Raw genomic sequence first — 23,665 nt, forward strand, 5'->3', positions numbered from 1 at the left:
ACTCTAAAGTCTAAAGTTTCTAAGCTGATGTTGATTTTGTCATGTTTTGTGCATGTGCGGAGCAGATACCATCGTCGCGTTGATACCCACCGAAATAATATATATATATCCTTATTCTTACCTTTATCAGTGGTATCGGGTACCACCGATGTCCGCTGTATCACATGGAGTTACTCCGAGTCGCGTTGGCATATGTGCAGATGGGAAATCATCATAATCTCAAAGAAAGGCATTATTTATCGCCCTTGCAGATATTTTATATTGCTCAAGTCGTTTTCCTGCGTGACTGCAGACATAGTGGTAGTTGTTCGTATACTTTAGCTTTAGCTTAATAAAAAAAAATTAGCTTTGAAAAAAGCTATGAAGCACAATTGTATAAATAACAATTATGTTTTTAATTCGGCTACACAGAGGCCCATTAGTGGAACATAATGTTTATCAGTAATTTCCACGGTTAATTTACCATGATTCAACGATGATGATTCATTTAAAGTAAACATAAGTTGAAAAGGGCGATTGCTGTTGATGATTTTACAAGTAACAATATTACTATTCATTGTTTGTTCACTAAGGATGATTCGCTTTAAATTTATTATCAAAAGTGATAATAAATATTATGTCCACATTTTACACAGTCATACAAATAATTATTAATTATTATATAATACGCCAGGTAAATAATAAACATAATAGACATTAGTCTACAATAGTATAATAAAGTTGTAATTTAAAAGTACAGACAGAATCATAGAACAGCTATATGTTCTAACAACTGAACACGATAAATAAATAAGGATAAATATATTATTTTCTGATTTAACAACCCGTAATGAATTAATTATAATAATACCTAAATAAAATATAAACATTAAACAATGTTAAGAAAATTACAATTTATGTATGCAAAGGCATTTCGAATGGACGTTTATATTTTACTAAATAGGAGCAAAATTAAATATATTTAACCAACAACTAATGCAATACAATGCATAAATAATTAAATGATTATAAACGACATTATTTATCTTGGTAGAACTGAACTTAAAGTTTGTAGCTTACATTTATAATTTACAAAAATATATTTTTAGACGGTTTTGTGCAAAATCAGAAAACTATAATATAATGTTTCCAGAATATTGTGAAAACATTTTTTAAAGAGTAGGTATAATATACATACTATTTATCAAACGTTGAACATAAATTTTCAATCATTTGAAATACACCTTAAACGTAAAATTTGTCTTACAGAAAATAATATTAATATATGGATTGTCAATTGTTATTACATAATAAATATAATGCAAATATAAAAATTGTATAGTTTATTGTGCGTTACAAATAGGTTACATATTATTATAAAATACGCTTAAGCAGTATTGTTTTGAAATATGAACATATAAACGTACTTTAAATGTATAAAATTGGACAATAAGAACACACTTACACACTTTGAGCTCACAATATATAGTCAGTGTACGTGTTAATATTTTCGAACATCTAAAACTAGTACATATGTACGGTAATTTAAATGCAATATAAATGTCTGATTAAACAGACCTTAAAACTAGCTTAAATTGTAAGTAGTTAAACACAAAGTATCAATTCTTATATACTTTTAGGCAATACGAACGGTACAAAATATCTGATATTTGTACGTATAGTAATGTTAAAAATAGCAAAATGTATTTTCTTCTTGTACACAGTATAATATAATATATAATATGGTAAAAACTAAAAAACCTCTATTTGTAGTTATAATTAAGATTCTTGTAGGTTTATCGATGTTTTCGAGGTAATCCAATATGGGTATGGCAATTTTAATTATTATATAATCGTTTTGATTCTCATCATCATCAATCATCATCATCATATATTATTATTATTATTATTATACAGAGGCAACAATATTAACCCATAATATTTTAACATACAAAAAAAAAAAAAAATTAGCGTGTATATAAAGACTAAAGAGAGATTACTAAAACATTACGACTAATTTCAAAACTTATTTTATATAAATAAAAAAAAAATAAGTAAAAACATTTAAATAAATAAAACCAGACTAGTATAAGACACGTATCAAGTTGATCTGTCGCGAACTAAAAGTCACGGCCATGACTATACTTGATGAATTAAATAAAATTTTAAAAATAAAGTAAAAAATAATAGTTACTTATTATAATAATAAAGAATGTATAAACACTAGTCTATAACTATGACGACGGATCTCCTCCAAACACAGGTGGCTGTAGTAAGAAATAAATATGGAATAACAGTTCTAAAATTGAGTTCCATACACGAAGAGAGTTTTTCGATCACAGTTCTCTTTTCGATTGATTTCTGGCAAGTTAATTAGCCTGTAAATAAACAAACGGTTTACACTTTGACAAAAACGATCAATTGTATATTCGTTAAGAGACATCAGTACATCACGTATGTTGTGTCCTCGATAACGACAAAAGTTGAGTCAAATATATTATTGTTAACATTTTACAAAACAAATAATGCGAAACACATTTTAAAACTAAAATAGTTTTCCGTTTGTGAAGAATCTGAAATGAACTATCAATAATAATACGTATACAATATAAATTTCAATATATTTACGGACAGAATTTTTATTATTATAAATTTGTTAATTATTTACAGACAAACCAAAATTATTAGATAATTAAAAAAATGCGTTCGGTTATTTATTTTAATCTACTTATTTTACACTACTGATGAATGTACAAACAATATTTCAAAATAATAATGTAATTATGGTTTTGTCGTATTGTCTTATTTATGTTTTATAATCGTTGTTTTGTCTCGTCAAAAAAGTATCGATATAGTTCGTTATTTTATAATTAAAATTCACTTCGGCGAATTCGAAATCGTTAAACGATAAATAATAATTATAGTCATATAGTCATATATAACAAAATTCTGCGAAATTGTAAAGAAATCTTAATAACTAATACGCATTGTAGTTGTCGCCATCGAAATACTTGGATTAAAAAAGTCTTAAACGCAAATAAAAATAAAATAATAATTACTTCAATGGTAGCTTCATAACCACCTTTGGACTGCATCTGCCCATGGATGGCGTGCAATCTGGACGATCCCATTTCGACATCGGACGAACCTATGTGACCGGTATGTCGAAAATTTGTGGGTGCTCCAATCATGGATCGGTCAATGCGTACTCGACTTACGTGGCGTTTGCCCTAGAGGCACACGAAAATATCGTATTAAAGCAAAGAAATAAATTGATACACGTTACACGTGTTTATTATGTTGATTATCAATAATATGTTTGACATCATAAGTCAATAAAATGTTTTATATTAATATTTTGTACTAGGTCATTACTCATTAACAAGTATATCACATATCAAGAATGTAAAGAGTATACTATGTACTGGTGTAGGTACTCGTTTGTTTTGTACATTGGTAAACAAGCACATCACACGCGTCATGTTATAATAAATCATAATATTTAATAATAATTATTAAATTGACCGAACGTTTAAAATTAATTATGAAATGTAGGTAACATATATGATATTATAATAAATATTTTTAATATCTAACCATTATTTAATTAGATATTAATATAAAATTGCATATTTGTATATATTATAACTTATAACATTTAAACAACTTGCTTAGTATAATATAGCTAGGAACACAAATAAATTATGTAAAGAATATTCGTTGACGAGCCGTGAAACAGGTTTATTCACAACACTTTTACATACAAACATATAACCAGTGATATTAGCTTTGATTTTTTTTTAAATTTTATATTCAGAGTTACTGAGGATTTCGGAAAAAAATTTGTGGCACATACATTTGCATACATTTTATCGTGATTTTTATTTTTTATTGGAAAAATTTTATTCAAATTTCACTATATAGTGCTATATGAAGAGAAATTCTTCAATTAAAATAAATAGTTGGTGCCATTGGTGTGAATATTAATGAAATTCAAAGTATATAATATAAACTCTAAACTGCATACCTGAGAAATATTTGGTACTTTTTACAGTTAGATAATTTGGAAAAAGTATAATGTACTTTTTTTTTATAAAATAATATCTTTAGTACCAATTAGCTATTTAGTACTAATAAGCAATATGAATTATGAGCTAATGAATATAATTATAATATAACTGCATAAGTTTAACTAAAACTAACAGAGACTGTTTTCTTCAAAAATAGTTATCGAACACTGTGCGGTACATACTGTAGAGAGCAGCTGTAGTGACCTCGGGTGCTTGTACTGCCCGCGTCATACATATATATAAAAATATTTTTCTGGAACGCTTGTCGGTCATACGTAAGTAGATGGAGCTCGGGATAAGTAATAAGTTGAACACAACAGCAGTTAGGGGTTAGTAAAAGATAGTTTATTATGTGAATACAAAATATAATGTTTAAAAATACTTATTAAATTTGTGGACAGAGTATAATGAGTAATGACTCTTGCCCGAGAAATTAGTTAATTTAATACTTGCAGGATCTAGACTCAGAGTACAAGCGGCGTTGTTAGGGCACGGCCCAACGACTAAGCTAAGTCCGGTGATCTGGGATGATAGACTAATTTTAATCGTAAAGCGTGTAAAGACCTGTATATATACTAAGTCTCCGCTGGACGATTGCACGGTAAAGAATGGAAGTGGTGGATCAAGGAAACCGAAATTATATTGGGATAACAATCTGTCACAATTATGATTTAGTGTTGTACTATTATTTCGTACGTTGAAAACATGTTCCTATACATAACCCTATGCGTAAACAACAAGTCAATATATCACTTTAATATGTGTTAACCATAATTAATAGTAAAATAACTGTATGTACTAGTAAAGTGACTATGTCGGTTTACTACAATACAGAAAATAACGTTTTTAGAACACAATTTTTATTAACTGACATAGTCAACATATAAGTATTCAATTTCTAATAAGCGATAAAACCTATCGTTTCAATAATTACCTGTTGGGTACGTTGGTTTACACAGCAAGAGAACCACTGAAACAAGACTTCACCAGGCATGTTTCCCGATCGGTATCCTGCCGACATGGTTGTACAGTGTTATTTGGAGGTCCTCCCGTCGGCCGTAACAGTAACAGTGCCAACAAAAAATTCCTATAAAAAAATATTTATGTTTAAGTTAAAACCCAAAATCCATCAAATCTAATTATCAAAACTTAATTTTGTCAAAATTGATTTTCATTCAAACCCCAATAAAGATACGTAATAATTAATATTTAATTATTTCAATACTTAATTTACTTAATAATAATAATAATACAATATTCATATAATAGGTGAAGTAGCTGCAAGTATCGAGCTATTTAAAAGGCTATTTTTATCTGTAGTAGACAATCTTTGAGCGCAAAGACACAATCGATCTTTTCAATCTAATTCGAGTGATGCTGAGAACAATGATTCATAAAGAATCATTAATAAAGGTGGAATTCTAGTAAAACTTTATTGTATACACGTTATTATCTTATATATTTTATCAAATAAAATAAAATACATTCTTAGGTAAGGTATTTAAAAGTAAAAATTGTTTCAGGTCTAAGTTTATTTCTTGCTTAGAGTTGTTCATTAATCATTATTATATGAATCAGGTTTTAAGTATCTAATAATCTTTCCCTGTTACACGTAGGTAGCCGCACCAAAAAAATTGACGGGATCAGGGCAAAGTTTTACGAGATACACTTGCAGAAAAATCATGCACAACAAATTGCTAGGTAATTTTTAAAACAAAAAATAAGATACTATGTATTTTAAATGTCACGATAGTTTACCCAGCCAATACAAGTTACAACAAACAAAAAAGTAGGTAATAACTAGTTTCAACGTCAAGGCTCTTGATCCTGTTAGTTCTAGTTTTAACTTATCAAAATTAGTTTTGATAAAAACTAGTGTTATAACTATGTTATTTTTATAATACATTAAATATTGTTATCATTGGGCTTTTCATCTGATAAACTAATGAAATATAATAAATAAAACTTGTTTTAACAGACTTCAGGTTTTAACAAATGTTTATTACAGCTACCAAAACTATTTTACATCCAACAATAAAAGACATACCAGCTAACGATATTAAAATATCCATAAAATAAAAAATAAACATGGAATGGTAGAATTATTGGGATTCCGTCCCGGCTTCTAACAAACTGAAAAACATAAAAAAATGTACCAAAAAGTGGCACATTCCTCAAAACCTTAACAGACGTCAAGAAGTCATTCTAACCAGAGTGATAGTTCAAATATTTTTTTTTGACCCATTCATTTCTAATTAGTAAACACTCAACACAAATATGCAATAAATTCCAACAAGACTTAATCATCCAGCATATCATTCAAGACTGTCCAGATTCCCAAAGCATTCGAAACACTCCATCAATACCAGCAGATAGAAGAAGCTCTCAACGAAAAACATTTTATACTAATTTTTAACTTTTTTACAAAAATCAATTTTATAAACTATCTCTAATAACCAATTTGTATAATATTTGTAAATATCTAAATGTTAAAACTTGTATTTTTTAATTTTATTTATAAATGTAAACAGAGCCGGGCCGTGGGGGGCCTAGGGGTTATGTGCATCAGGCGCATAGTTTAAACTGTTTAAAGGGGGCGCCAAATTTTTTTTTAGAATATTAGAGGGCTAATATTTTTAATTTTGCCCTGGGCGCTAAATCTTAACGACACGGCTCTAAATGTAACACATACACGAGGCTAGTCACCTCAGATGTTGAAGCCTCTTTTCTTTAAAATAATAATAATAATAATAATAATAATAATAATAATAATATAAAAAAATATAAAAATAATAAAAATAAAAATAATATATATAATAAATTTAATATAAATATATATAATATATATATATATAGATATATGTATTATATAATCATAAATACTAGGTATACATTATTATAACAATACACTAACTACACAGTTGTACACGGAGTACATAGGTATACCTACTATACCTATTAATACTAGCGAAAACCAAATTCATATTGCAACACAAGATAATATTTCACATGAATAATAATAATAATGATGTAGATACGACATTCGTTCGTGTGTACATATTATACCAGCCGGTAACGACCAACTCTGAGACCCCAAACACATATAAATGAGAAGCGCGTTTTGAGATTCAATTTATTTAATAATTATACAGAATAATTCATTTAGTATTTACCATAAACTAAAAATGTTGTACAGTTTTAAGTATTTAAACTTGCTTTTGTGCATTTTAAAAACACCGATAATAATATTTACAAATGTAAAATAGTATATATTTTAAAAGTCCTTAACGCTGTACGTATAGACAATAGACATATAGTGTGGTTTGAGTTGAAATATGTTCAGCTCGTAGATATCTAACAATTTTTACCAATAAAGAGTACCTAAAATAAATGAAACAAGAACACAAAAGATTCATATGAGCGTTTAAAACAAAAAAAAAATACATCGAAAAATTCCTTATGTTTTTCCACTGATATTGCTTGATTAAAGAGATAAAAATCAGTGAATTTTTTTGTTTATATACTAATAAATAATATGCAATTTTATATCGCAATAGTTGGACAGAAATTCAGACGTCAACGTTTATTTTTTATATACTTATATGAGGTGCATTAAAAACATGTTCAGATAAACCATCCAAAGAAACAGAACAACGGACTACATAACATAATAATTTTTAAATACCTACATAAAACGACAGCGCGAACCTTCCAATGATATAGAATACCACTATACACTAACATCAAACTATTATTATTATCATACGCATAGGCTAGGTACCATATATAATACATACGGTATACAGTATACACCCATATATATATATATATATATATGTGTGTATTGGTACCTGGTTGTTGAACTTCACGACCAAGAGCACAATGGTGGACACTATTTATTCTCAAGGAAGATAGAGCTCTTCGTTAAACGCGAGCAGGAGGTGGTAGCTGCGGCATTGGCGTACATCACGTGTATACTGTATAATATATTAGTTATATTACATTATTATTATATATACGAACGGTGTACCTATAGCATATATAATAATATTACGCGCTATTCGCAACTATGATGTACGTATACATCATATATGTGCGGGGGCCAGCAGTACTGTAACGGGACAAACGAGTCGTGTAATGGCGGCGGAGAACGGGTACGCTAAATCTATGACGATAAATACATTATTATAATAATTTGCTATCACTCTGTGTATTATAGAACGTATGTATTATTTTTTTTAACGAATTAGATAACAACGAGAGCTCACCAGAGGGGCCAACGATTGGAAATTATTCCGTAGCCCTGCAGGTAAAAAAAAATAATATACAATATACAAGACGCGCGTTGAACACGTAATAAACAAACATGCGCATATAATGTTGTGTTATACATACGACAACCGACAATTGTTATTATTATCATCGAGTGATTTGAAATACAAAGTGCGCGCCTGGATAAGTGAAAGTATAATACAATACAGGGATACCTACTATACGTGTCTGAAAAGCAGACGAAAAAAACGTGTTTTTCAGTCTTTTAGTCTGATTAATGACTGTTTTGTTTTGTCATCGTCGTCGTCACCACATGCATAATAACAATAAACGTACCTATATAAGAGACAATGGTATAAGACACGGGGTATATCTGAAAGGAGGAACTAATCGTCCGACTAGGACTTGCCGCGTGGGCGATAAACAGGAAACGTAAAGATGTAGTAAAAGCGTTTTACGGCAGATGAGTCACGCACTGTAAAAGTGCAGGACTAGTGGCTGCAGTGATTTTCTGATTTACGTATAAGTTTAACAACCGACACATAAACTTATTGAAGATTTTAAATGTGTGACACAAAACCACTTCCAATATTTTAATTGAAAAAAGGAAATGCAGAAAAAAATGCGAGTAAAAAAATTATGACACTATGAATTTAAAACAATTTTACTTTTTTTGTGAAATTCGAGTTTAAAATAATGTTCTAATAGTAAAATAGAAAATATTAAAATTAAGTATACGCCATAAAATAAAATGAATAATATTAATAATATGTGTTTTATAAATTATTCTAAAATATCAAAATAATATTTTTTTTTGAGAAAGACAAGAAAAACATGTGTACAAGGAAAATCTATACAGTAACCACATTAAAAATACTGTTTAGTTTAACATCAACAATAACTACGAAAATTTTTCTTAAACTTTTCTGAGGGAAAATATTAATTTTTATCGAATTTCAAATTCTATACTACAGTTAATTAGGAAAAAATAATATATATCTATGTATAAGTAATAAGTATATTTTACTAAACTGCCATATTTTATAATTGATACCTAGTGATTAATTTTTTAATATCTAGTTTATTATCTACGTAAATACTTTTAACACGATTAAAAAAAAAAATCCTGTGATATTATGGTAAAATAATGTAAACAATGAAGTATGTACTCATAAAATAAAGACTTGTAACCTATATCATTCTTTCATAAATTCATTGTTCAGTTCCTTCGAATAATAATAATAATTATACTTAAAAATGATGATGCATAAATAATAATAACATAGTGAATAATGAATAATAATAAGTAATAACAAACTATATAGTATATATCCGATATCGTATCTATATTTGTATGTATTCTCGATGTGACACATAATATGTGATTGAACTATATTATAATACCTTGGTAACGTTTGTCACACACAAGGATTGTTATGAGAATATAGTTTTAGAATTTAAATACTGTGGATAAAAACATTGGTAATTAAATTTGACGTTAATGATCTCAGACTACGTGTAAAATATTATTGACCATTATTCCGACTTTGTCTTCCGTAAATACCATAGGTATAAATAGATAAGAAATTATAATAATCTAATAAAACTAACGAAAATAATAAAAATAATTATTACATAATGTTTTGAATTAGTGAAGTCACCTACTCACGGTACGAATATTTATGTTAAAGACATTAGTATATCTTGGGTATCACTTATAATTTAATGACCCTGTGTTATTCGAAACATTAACCAATGATAACAATTAAAACGAAATCTCAATTTACAGACACGAACAAACTAATAATTAGAAGCTTATTAACGCGTCCAACAAAACAATTCAATACACATAATACAATTGAAGTTTTTAATTGAATGAAACGTATGTCGTAGATGATACTACTTTAGAGTTAAGAGCGTTCATTCACTATAAAATGTCAACAAATGTAATAAAATAAAATAAAAATAAATATTAAAGAACAAAATTAGAAAAATACAAGCATGGTTATAATTTATAAAATTATACATAATCATCTGTAACCAACCTTATATAGTTATATGTATATTTTTTTAAAGGAATAGAATTGTTGTGGGAATACTACAATATGCATTCCACTCTATCAACTCGTCAATGTATAGAACACACTATTACCATATATTCATTGACAGCATAAATATAATTAACTCTTTTAAAAGTGGAGATAATAAATCCGTTTATTTTATATACAATGTAAGATCAGTAATAGGATTCTAATAACATAAATGAATTTGAATTTTGAAAATAGAACGTATCTATATTATATATTTATACATTTATATATCATTAATAGCATTTATTATAGAATAGTCTATTCTATAATCAATGTTAATAGTATACTACAGTTATACACGAAATGCAAATTAAATTATTAATAAACAATAATATAATCTAAATAATAATTAATATAAACAATATTATTCAATTATTTATAACGATAAATAAAACCTATAAAATTGCTTTTATTATTATCATCTTTTATTTTATCATTGAACTCTTGTACTTGTATAAGAATGTGGTTCGATAACCACATGGCATGTGGTCTAGGGAAATACAATTATTACAAATCGTGAACTATTTTTTTTCTAATACTATACTTTTTAATAAATATATCTAATTTGGGTCGAAGTGCAAACCATTTATGATCTGTGACTTAACAGTACACAATCGCGAATTTCTCATGGAGCTCATAGATCATAGTGTATGTCATAGAACATTAATATACAAATAAAAATTAAATTTCAAATAATTAATAGATTAAACTAATTAATAACATTTACACATACATAGGTAATTCACAAATCGTAAAATTATCGGATAGAACGAACTACAAAAACAAAAATTATTGGAAGAAAATAAAAAAGAAAGTAAGTATAATAATAAATCGTAAAAAACGGAACAGGATATGGTACAATAACACGTTAATTTCTGTGTCTGTACCCTTGACATAAGTATGACCCGGCAAAATGAACCGGTTTTTTACTCACGACTATTACTACTCTATCTAGATACATTTTTCTCTCTTCTTTTAAAACATGCCTATTGTCTTTTTTATGTTGCCTTGTTTACAACACGACTCACAATATAATAATTTAAAAGCATCATTTATGTTTTACTTTCTCTTACCATGCTATTGCCAAAAATCTAAGGGTCGTAAAAAAATGTAATTTATACTTAGATATTCGAGTTCTAATATAATAAAATAAATATCAATACCGGATTTATTTTTTATCAATTTTTCAACTAATAATATAAACGGGAATAGTTATTTTAACTTGATGCGTATATGCGTATTTCATGTACATGTACCAGATAACCCAAATGAAAACATTGATTAATAATCCGTGAACACGAATTTAACATTTACACAAAAAATGTTTTTAACCAAATTTATATTATTATTAAAATATTCAATAAACTATACATGATATACTTAATACTTATAGAGTAAATTACTCATTTAGGTACGCTTCTTAGATCTCATTATTTCAATGGATATTTCTAATCTGCAAAATATAGTATAATGGAAATGTCGATAGGTTTTTCAAATACTAATAAATATGCTGGGAAAAAGGAGTTCTTATAAATTCTAATATTTGTTTGACAATTTAGTATACTGTGTATCTATATATACGCCTGTACACACACACACACACACACACAAACACAGTACTTGGTAACAATGTCGAATTGAATTTACTACGGTTAATAAAATAATGTTAAAACCTCGTTACGTGATGATATTTTTGGTCCACACAGCAGCTGATACGAAACAATATGCCACGTGATACAACGCAAGGCTGTATTTGTAAAAATATAATTATGCCTATTATTCAATGATTATCAAATATTATTCGCTATATATTTAATGATTTATTGTACATTAAAACTAATGTATACTTGAAGTTTTTAGAAAATTCAACTACCTACTATATTCTAAGGGTCAACAACGTTTTATCTAAGAAGAGAGTGAAAATTTCAATAAGTCCTGCACATGTGTATGCAATAAAATATGTTTATTGAACACGTGGTATTACGGGAGTAACGCATATATATACGACTGTACATGGCCCGACCGCCGACGAAGCAGATGAAGACAATCACAGCATCATAATCAGTTTTCAGTAAGAATAATGTACTTAAATCAAATTACAAAAAAATATTAAAATTATTAAACATACCAACGTCAAGTACTCTGATGACAAAAATAAAAAATATTCAACAGAATTGTTTCATCAAAAGGTATAGATGATATATATTTTTTTTTTACTAAGCAAACTATAAATTATTAATAGATGCAGAAAACCAATAGGTTAAATAAAATCATTATTTTACAAAGAGTAAAAATAAAATACTAGATGATCAAATAAATATTTTGAATAATAAATTGAATATACTTATATATTAAACAAAAATCCCTTTCACTAGAACATTAGGTTCTATATTCTATTCTAATGTGTGAATGTGTGATACGTGCCAGTATAACTTAAATACAATTTTATCTAATAAGGTATTTTATAGCTTTAAATAATCAAATTATTTTACTTTAATATACTAATGTCTAATAGGTCACATGAATCAATATCAACATAGTAAGAATATCTTGATTAATTTTATGAAAAATATTTAAATAAGCTGCTGCTGATTGCTACAAGGCAATTAAAAATAAAATGTATTGCTTCTTATTACATATAATGTTAACATGAAATTAATATGAGTAATAATTAGTGATAAATGAAAGCCCATTAAACAATAAATAGTTTATATACCTATTTGAAGAAAATGATCTAGTTTAATTTGTTTATACATCATTTATAAAAATTTACCATAGGTTCACTCATTTCTTTAACACTGTAGTATTTACAATATCTTCGTACTTTGTTAGTGTTAACCACTGTTGGTATATAAGATTATATAATATGAAAAATTTCTAACCAAGTTATACAAATAACCTAATAAATTCACATTAGTGTATTTTGATTTTTAATGTGTGAATAATTATTTTAAAACGATTTTTAATACGATGGATTCAATAAAGGGAACTTTCAAAGTGCTAATGTGTACTAATGTGAATGTTTACGGTAAAATATTTCATAAAAACGTGAAAGTGTTTTTTTAACCAAATATTAATGAATTAAGTACCATAATTTACATATTACTATATTTAAATATCATACTGTACCTAACTCTCATTTAAAAATTTATTTCGTATGTTTTTAGTCAATATAAAAATTTAACATATTTTTATAATATTAAATAAAACAGTCAATAATTTACGTAAATATAACATTTATTATTAAAAAAAATAAATAAATAATTTTATTAAAATATTGAAATTTGACAATTTTATATTTAATGAAATTTTCATAATTAGCAGCATACACATGGAAATATAACCATAATGACATTACTTGCAAGTTGCAAGTACTATTTCTCAAATAATAAAACTTGTACTGTTTATCAATCGTAGATCACGATTATTCGAAATAATTCCCTACTTTAATTTTTTTTAAGCCTTGTACCTGTATAACAATCCTTAGAATCTTGAGACTTAGGCACAAAGCTATTCACACAATTTTTAGTTTAGGAGTACTAATTAAACTAATGTGTACCACACTCTGTAATTTTTTTAATAGTCAATAAAATATAAGAAAATAATTTTAATATGTACCTATATGTAATATGTATATTGTATACTTGCTATGTGTAACAAACCTTTATTATTAGATTAAGACTAAGATTATTCGTACTTTTATACTTGGTGACCAACTCAAAGATAATTGTTTACTAAAGTAAAGCCCGCCGAAAAAAAAAGGTTGGACATCAGTATATCACTGATCTATACGGTAAGTCGGTATTGACTGAAGTTAATAACATCCTTACATAATATTTTTAATAGAAATTAACCGAATCGTCACTGTTCAGAATCATACATATGTAATGATTTATCATTGAATTAAAATTGATCACATCATTGTCAATGACGAGATACACTCAAAAAGATACTATATACAGCAAAGGGTTATACTTTCAGGATTCTTTTTACATAAACTCGTAAGAATCAAATTTAGGATCTTTAGTAAATTGTATAACAAATTTTAAAATGTTTTCAGATTTCATATCATATTATTAGTTTTGTCAATAAGAGAACAAAATGTAGAAATGTTATCGTTATAAAATGGTAGATATTGAATACCTAAATTAACATTATAATATAAAAATTACATTTTATCAACTGTATGTCTCTGCTTAAAAATATTATACGTTGATAACGAATGAGAGCGACGAGCAGTAGTTCATTTTAATAAATAAATTAGTATAAAATCGATGTATTAAACTTTTACATAAGAAAAATATTAAATGATTAAAATTAAGTATAGAATTTGAAATGATTTAATTATTATAAACAAAAATATGCTTAATATATTTTGTTACTTATCTACATTATGAACATAATATTGTTTTATTAAAACCGGGATGAAATCATGGACATTTTAACTGATCCTCCTAGCTGGTCATCGCTCTTTCAAAAAAATTTTAATTTTAATTTCACCACCGTATAAAGGATTGTAAACGGACACTTAGTATTATCTATGGATTGAGTTGCATACCGCGGACAATTTGTATGGTATAAATAAATCGGGGTTTTTCCAGTTGAAGAAATACTTAATGAAATAACTAATAACTAATAAGTATTTAAATAGTTAAAGACTCAAGATCTGTTTTCTACTTCCCTATTATTTTATTTTGATTCAGCATAATACATTAGTGGAAAGAAGAGTATACCTATAACCTAGGTTCCTTTTTAAAATTTAGAATATCAGACACCAAAATAGCAAAATATGATTAATAATTCACATAGGAAAAATAATTAGCGAAGGATGGTATAGTTGATTAAGTAAATTAATTGGATCAGCTAATCCAAGTTTTTGGAGTATTTTGCGATCTTAGCAATCGAATGAATGTTCTAGTTATTTAAACAATAATATAAGAAAAAACAATTTACGAAGACTGTATATAGCATGTAAATAAAATAATAACAAATACACAATTACTTAAAATAATTTACCATACTTCTAATTTTTAAACTGATATATTATGATTTATAATTTATTGACCGTGAATATTTTAAAAATTCACGAAGCCTGTACAGTGTACATAGCACAAATTATTATCATGAACATTATTATTATTATTATTATTAATGTCTGTTAACTATCTGTGTTTTGTAATAACAAATTATGTGATATGTAAATATTTTTTTCTACCTAAAATAATACGAACTGTCCGCGGTTTAAAGTTTTTCTGGGTGACCGTACAAAGTAGTGTCCTTCAACCATAAAGGATGTACTTCATAAAAAAGCCTAGTTAAAATGCAGGATATTAATTTTACATAGGTACTGAATTTCACAAAATAACTTAAATATAATTGATTATAGAATATAACTGCAAAATAATAAAAAATATTAAAATATTATAATAATTTTATGATAATACGTACGTCTTGTTATTGTATAATCCCTGGAATGAAAAACTGAATTTAAATGCATTATTATAGCACACAAGATACTATTAAACAACAGTTTGAAACTAATTAAAATGTCTTTATGATATTATCATTGATATTAAACATTAAATGTTTCTAAAAAATAACTAACCTATAACCTATTAATTATTATTTATTATTGATAAATACTTATAGGCAGTATACAAAATAAAAATATATAAATTCTTGAACATTGATTATCACAAATTAGAATACCTATTACTACAAAATCTTGAAATAATTATTTATCTACCAACTTATTTGACATAATAAATTATAACTTTATTCGTAAATATTCTATACTACATGGAATGAATAATTTTATTTTGAAATAATGTTTAATAATTTGTATTTTTGTTAAAAGTTTAATTTATTAACAAACTATAGCTATAAAATCTATAATATAGTCTAGACATTTTTCAATATTGCTAAGTATTTATTTTTTATGAAATATCAAATTGAATTATTTTGATCACATAATCGGACGTAGATAGGTATTTGAACTATCGACAAAGCGTTATAGGAACTAAAAATAAAACATGAAAACGTGTCAGCAATAGGGACATTAAAATTTATTTGAGTTTTATATGTATACTTCAAAATGTTAATATACATGATAAAACATTATAATAGCATAGGTGAGTGCCAAAACCTAACATATTATATTATAATTTACATCAAAACAGTTTTAGATTCTCAGAGGAGAGTATAATTTTGAAGTTGTCATTTTACGATTTAGGTTTAATCTTAATATTATTCAACACAAAATGATCATTGGCCAAGAATTATTTCAGGCTTTAAATGCTTAGAAAACGCATGCATATAAGATATAACACATAAGAAATCAATATACAAATAGAATAATAACAAACAAGTGTATTATTCTTTACAGTTCACGGACTTAAACAAATTGCATTAATGCCTTAAAAATGACTTGAAATTTAATTTACTAAATAGGTACTGAATTATTATGTATGACGAGTCAACATTGCAATATCTATTATGTAAATTTAAAAAATAACAAATCTATATTTATTATAAAGTACATACAAAATACCAACTACGAACTAGAAATGTACTTTTGACAAAGTTAAATAACTGCGTAAAACTATTATTTTAATATAAATTAGCAAATACTGATAATTAAGAAGTAGGCAGATATCTAAAAATGTTTAAATTTTTTAGTAAAACGCAATTGAATAAATAATATGTTTCAAATATAAAAAAATAATGATAAATAAAATTTATAAAAATAAAATAAATGATTATTTAATTTAAATTAATAATAATAAAAAAATAAACAATTTAAAAATATAGAATTTGAACAAAATTAAAAACAAATTATTGTGTATCTACACTGTAAGTATAATGAAGTTATGAAAACAGAAAAATATACAGTAATTATATAAATATATCGTATTCCATATCCATATGATGTAACTGATATTTAATAGCTTTATCAAAATAGGTAGGTACTATTACGTATGAATACAAAACGTTTTTAATTAAAAAAAAACATGATATATCAAATTATGATTTTATACTTGTATTTTAGTGTATCTGTGTATAAGATGTTCAAGTATTGAATAATGAACAAAACATTAATAAATCATACTTTACAATTGAAATTAATAAAGTATGATAAAATGTAAGATTAATAGAACTAAGTGAGTAACAAAATGGTTCTAAATAATGAATTATAAGATGGATAGCAAGTCCGTATAAATGAACTTCCATAAAAGTAATATTATCACTTATCTAATTGTTCAACACGTGTGATTTTATTGTATAATTATTTTCCATAATATACCAAAAACATCGCATATAGATTTCGGTACAACACATTAGTATATTATTTTATTATATTTAAAAGATAGGATTCAGAGCCCAGGTATTCGCTTTTCATCTCGCTTCGCTCACTTATACAAGCGGACAATTATTATTATTTTTTTTTTTTTGAGAAAAAGGAGGAGGAGGAGGGAAGCATAATCCAAGATAAAATAGATCACACCACGATTATTATTTAAGTATATGGTGTATAGATACGATTAAATTAGGGGAGGGGGTATTTAAATTTCAAGAGAGAAGAAACCCCCGAAAACTTCCCCCTAATAGGCCTAATACCATTGACCGCCTATGTGATCTGTTATTTGTATTATTTATTACCTCGTTTATTACATAATAAACTATAAAAACAACTAATTTACAGCAAATTGATGGTTTAGAAGCAAGATAAATTATAACGATTATAATAAGATATTTTATATAAATAAAAGATCCTCATGAAAATAATAAATTATTAAAATGTTTGAAATTATAAACGAACATAATATTACGACTACGTTGTACGTCAGTAATAAAATCTCCAACTATACAAAGTACACACATCATACCTTAAACTGCAAATTCAATTAAATGTAATCAAAATTTATAGATTATGGCTGTCAATAAAATCTAATCGTGAATCGTGATACCTAATTATTTACCGAATTAAATGTGGCCAAATATCAACAACAGACATTAGTATATTACGAAAAAAACAACTGAATTTTATTCTGGAATACAATACTACAAAAGATACACCGATAATAAGACAAAAATAAAGTTATATTACTGCATATAGGTATTTAGATATAAATAAAACAAATATTATTATTTTATAATAAATAATTTTTGCAACTGGGACTAGTATATTAATTTGTTCTTTAACCGAGAAACATCAACATTTAATATAATTTGTGTTACTGACTAGACCTATCATTAATTGTCACAATATTTCTGATATCAGGAACACGTTTTATCAAGGTTGCTATTATACGTAGTATAGGAAAACATATGAATGTATGAATAAAAATTATGAAAACGTAAAAACAAAATCGGCCATACCACAAAAACTACTCGTTTTAGCTCCATGACCTAGGAGGTCAAGGCCTCATCATTTGAACGGGTCAAACACATAGGCTAAGGCAAACCAATCATTGTACATTATGTTTCAATAAAAACGATTGTTAATAACGTTAACCAGTTCTAATGGATAATACTGAGAATGCCACAAACATTAGTACATGGTGACATAAAGTATATATAGTCGAGACTTGTTTTTTTGCCATCAATAAAACCAAAACTGGGTCGAGTCTTGGCGGAAAATGAGAATAGTTACTGTGAAATTTATTTATATTCAATCGATGTTTATCTGTTTCCTTAAAATAGCTCAAAATTTAAAATTTAAAATATAATAAATAAAGAAAGTTAATATAGAATATTAAATTCCTTACAATAACTAAAAAACATTTAAATATACAGTTACCATAACTTATAAGTTATGTTAACTGTTAAGTGAATTCAATAAATGCTGGGACACATTAAAAAATGATTAATTTAATAAGTTAAAGTTCTGAAATTTAGTGGACCACTAAACAGTATTTAAGGGATCAGCTTGCCATTGATTCATTAGTCATTACATTGTTTATACAATATTAGAATTAAGTTTATCATTAGAGATTAGATTTTTATGATTTTACATATTACTAATTTCTAGTGTATGCAGTCGAATGAGAGCATTGGGAGCAAGATAAATTTACAACTAATAAAACATAGAAGTCATAGAATCATAGAAACGATTTAATTTTGCATAAAAAAGCAATTTATTTGTGGGTTAGATAATATTCAATATATTAGATTCATTAGAGAATAAAAAACAATATTTTTATTTTTGTAAATATTTTTTTCGAAGAAAATAATTAATTATTATACTACATATTATTTGTATATACTATTTACACACTAATTATTTTTATTGTAAGCAAAATAGGTAAATTGAATACATTTAAACTGAATAATTTAAATATTTTTTTTTTACAGAATTTTATAAGAATATATTGCCTATTTTAAAAAAAATTTAATGACAAAACATCATATTTAAAGGATTTTAAGAGAATATAAATACAAACATTATTTATAATATACTAGCCACTAGGACTTTAAGTATAAAACTATAAGAGTATAATCAATAATAATATTAATAAAACATTTTACAGAGAAATAAATTTATCAATTTTTTTTTTTTTTATCATTCCTTATTTAATAATTACTCATTTTACAGCTTTATATTTACAGAACCAAGATAGAAACATCCCGAACAAAAAAATAAATATCTTTTCTTCTAGAAAAAAATAATTAATAGGTATATTATGTTCATAAACACTCCCAAACAACTCCCTAAAATATATTTTAATAACGTAACATTTTGGGTTAAACATATTCATACATTTTACTAAACTTAATAAATCCTGATTGGTTTTACAATCTTAATATTATTTCAAGTACCTACTTTACATTCCATTAATCCAATATTTAAATATTTAAATATTAAAAGTTCTTAGTAACACATACCTACACGTCAATATTTATTAATAATTATCTTTCTTCTTCTCGTGTACCTTGTATAAATATAGAACACTTAATGCTTATCCAAGACCCAAGTAAGTAACTACAATAATAATCATAAAACAATGATGTATTTAATTTTAATACTTCCTTGTATAATCTATAAAAATTCTAAAACGAACAGATATTTAGAAAAGCTTTAGGTAATTTTATTTACACCGATATTACAATTTTTATTTATTAAGCTATGTATTCAAATAAGCAAAAATATATCAGGTTTCTAAAAAATGTTTTTCTTTACTAGCCTAATTTCCTAAATAATAATGTAAAAATATAAATTAGGTACTTATTTTTAAAAGTTTTACTACAATCAATTAGATATTAAGTCAGGTATTTAGTGTAATTTAGTATGGAACAATAGTTCATAAATGATTAAAATAATTATTTAAAAAAAGTTACCTGCATCTACTCCATTTAAATACCTACAAGGTTATGTTAAGAGAATGACAAAGGGGCGTTTATCTAAAGGCATATCAATTTGGTTAAGACAAAGTTATTAATTATCAATAATAAACTTAACTAATATATAGGTACTTTAAAATAAATAAATAAAAAAAATAGACAACTTTAAATTATCACTTAAGCTCAAAATATGGTTAAAATCATATCAGTGGCAATCAGAAGTACCTACCTATCAAATATATAAGTAACAATGACATTTATCATAGTATACAATATTCTCTTACTTGCATGATTCAAATTTATCAATCATATGAGGGAGGGGGACTACAATTTTTTCACTAAACACCAAATGGTATAGAATATGACTTAAATTATTAAAAATAAAACTATAAGTTGGAAAAACATAATACCTAATATTAATAATATGACCTAAGGTCATGCTCAGATATTATTTCTATAAGAAGTAGAAAGGTTGAACAATTAGGTACTTGATAGTTTACCTAATATCTAAATAAATAAAATATTTAAACATAATTTCTAAAAAAGTACATTATAAGCTAAACAAAAGGTACCTATAGGCTATAACTCTGCGTATAACTAATATAACACAAACTCTTTTATTGGGAAAAGTATTATACCTGGTTTAAAAGCTACACTTTTAAAATTCAATTTTCTCACATGTTGAACTATAAACGTATATATTTTTTTCATTTTAAAACTAAATAGAATTGTAGGTATAATAATAATTATTAGTGCTATACATAAGAAGTGCATATACTTTATATTTTAAACCTAGAGATATTTTTGATTACTTAGTAGATATATATTAAATTAAGTAATTTGTATATAAGTAGGTGACACATAAGTAATATAAAAAATATTAATAATAATTCAATATTATAGGTACCTAATAATATATTAGGTAATACATAGATAACAATTAAAATATTCATATTGTCTTGTAGGCAATATGAATTTATTGAATAAACTATCTAGTATTGTCTGTCTACAAGTATAAATGAATAACAAATATAGCCTTTTAAAATAATAATACAAGATAATACACTTACTAAATAACTTAAGTAGAAATATATAATAAGCTAAAAATATGTATTAAAACTTTAATATCATCATTACAGTTGAACTTTGAAACTTTAAATGGAATAATTTATAAATAGGTAGTTAAAAAAAAGACATTTTAGATTTTTTTGTGATGATATGGACACGGAATAAGCTTGAAACAGGTAAACTAAACACGGTCAACACATTTTTTTAATAACATATCAGTATTAATGTATTTAAATATACATTTATTTATTTGGAAAATATTAGGTGAACGATATTCTGTTATAAGTTTTTGATGTATATTTAAAAAACACAAAATATTGTAAGCAGATAAGAGTTACTAATATTTATAACAACATGTTTAACACAAAGCATGATTAACATAGCTATGATATTGAAACAAGAGTTCGTCTAATCCTAATAACATCAGTATAGGTAGGTATAATTAGAGGAAAAGAAAAGCCATCGGTTAGTCATTGATTATTCTACAAGTCTTTCGATCGACTATACTATTACAGACATATTACTGACTCCATAACATTGCAATTCCATTATTCAATAATAAAAACATAAATGATACAATCATATAAATATACAGAGTGATTCTTTTAACAACCAACACTATAATAATAATAATAATAATAATAATTATAATAATTATAATTATAATTATTATAATAATTTCTTCAAGTATCACTTTTTTTTAAACACTACTTATAGTAAAAGTTGATGAAAATACAAGTCAACTTTTGATTTTTAAATGGTAACCTATATTATCAATTCCAAAACATCTTGTCATAATGGTATTTCAATATTGATAAGCAATGTCAAACAAATAGGTTTTAAAAAGTAATACTTTAATAGGTATTGATATATATGCATAAAAAAATAATGAAATATAAATATAAAAATCAAAGTATGATAGTACTTGTCTTAGATTTTTAAAAATAAATTCATAGTAAAGTAAATTTTTTTAAAAAAACGAAGAATTTAATGATATCAAAAAAAATCTTCCTGTATACCTTCTATGATATTACATAATTAAAAAGCGTTGGGAGACCGCTTAAGTTGAAGAAATAAACAAAAATCACTTGCGAACAACTAGACATACCCACGAAACAATATAGACAGTAGATATCACTGATATCAGGTAATAATAATACATATTATTGTAAATTACTTCTTTTTTTTTTGTACATACCGAAACAAGTTTTTTCTTTGCTGAACCTCACAGAGGTTTGTCTTGGTTGGCTTGAGGCCGTTTCACATTATCGGAGACACAAAACCGTGTTTTATAGATTGGTTGTGCGCAATAAACAAATTAGGAAATTAAAACTAAGAAAACCCGGTGACGGAAAGTAAAACGACAATAATAACCAAACAACCGCTTAAAAATCACAACAGGCCGAACGACTAGGCAAGACTGCGGGCACAGTCATACTGTCATAGACTGCATTCAGCGGGGTGATCGGGTGATGAATTATGATGGTCGACGACCGTGCTGTTGTACACCAAAGACGCGCTCTGTCACGGTAGGCGGCGGGGTGGCGGTGACCACCATACAGCGCCATCTCGTTGTCTGTAATCAAAATGCGTATTCGTACTTCAGTATAATATTGTCTTATACGTCTCTAATCTTTATATTGGAATAAAATGTTTATAATAAAGGCGTTGATGGGTTTTATTAGTTTTACCACAGAACAGATGAATTCTATTCTGTGATTTTAGAGATGTTAATTACAATTTGTGATAATTTATTACATTTACATATTTTCATCGGTAGTCGGAACCTATATATAACTATTATAACTACCTACTTAATTTTAATTTATATAATTTGTTATACAA

The 23,665-nt window shown here is 25.9% G+C and overlaps 1 protein-coding gene across 1 annotated transcript; it reads right to left on the reverse strand.

The window, feature by feature from the left end:
- Positions 1-1,307: 1,307 nt before the first annotated feature.
- Positions 1,308-23,277, reverse strand: LOC126550062 (CDC42 small effector protein homolog). The gene is made up of 4 exons (XM_050200897.1): positions 23,019-23,277; positions 4,984-5,136; positions 3,039-3,209; positions 1,308-2,357 (listed from the first exon to the last, which is right to left on the reverse strand). The coding sequence occupies exons 2-4, from the start codon at positions 5,068-5,070 to the stop codon at positions 2,349-2,351; spliced, it is 267 nt and encodes an 88-aa protein (XP_050056854.1). The 5' UTR covers positions 5,071-5,136; positions 23,019-23,277; the 3' UTR covers positions 1,308-2,348.
- Positions 23,278-23,665: the final 388 nt, after the last annotated feature.

This window comes from Aphis gossypii, chromosome 2 (assembly GCF_020184175.1).
Source record: "Aphis gossypii isolate Hap1 chromosome 2, ASM2018417v2, whole genome shotgun sequence".
Classification (NCBI taxonomy): domain Eukaryota; kingdom Metazoa; phylum Arthropoda; class Insecta; order Hemiptera; family Aphididae; genus Aphis; species Aphis gossypii.

What these genes read in the sequence shown, in the direction of transcription:
- LOC126550062 (XM_050200897.1), bottom strand. Translation starts at nt 5,070, where the DNA reads ATGTCGGCAGGATACCGATCGGGAAACATGCCTGGTGAAGTCTTGTTT. An exon ending in TAAACCAACGTACCCAACAG is followed by an intron (nt 3,210 to 4,983) that starts GTAATTATTGAA and finishes GTGTGCCTCTAG; the next exon opens with GGCAAACGCCACGTAAGTCG.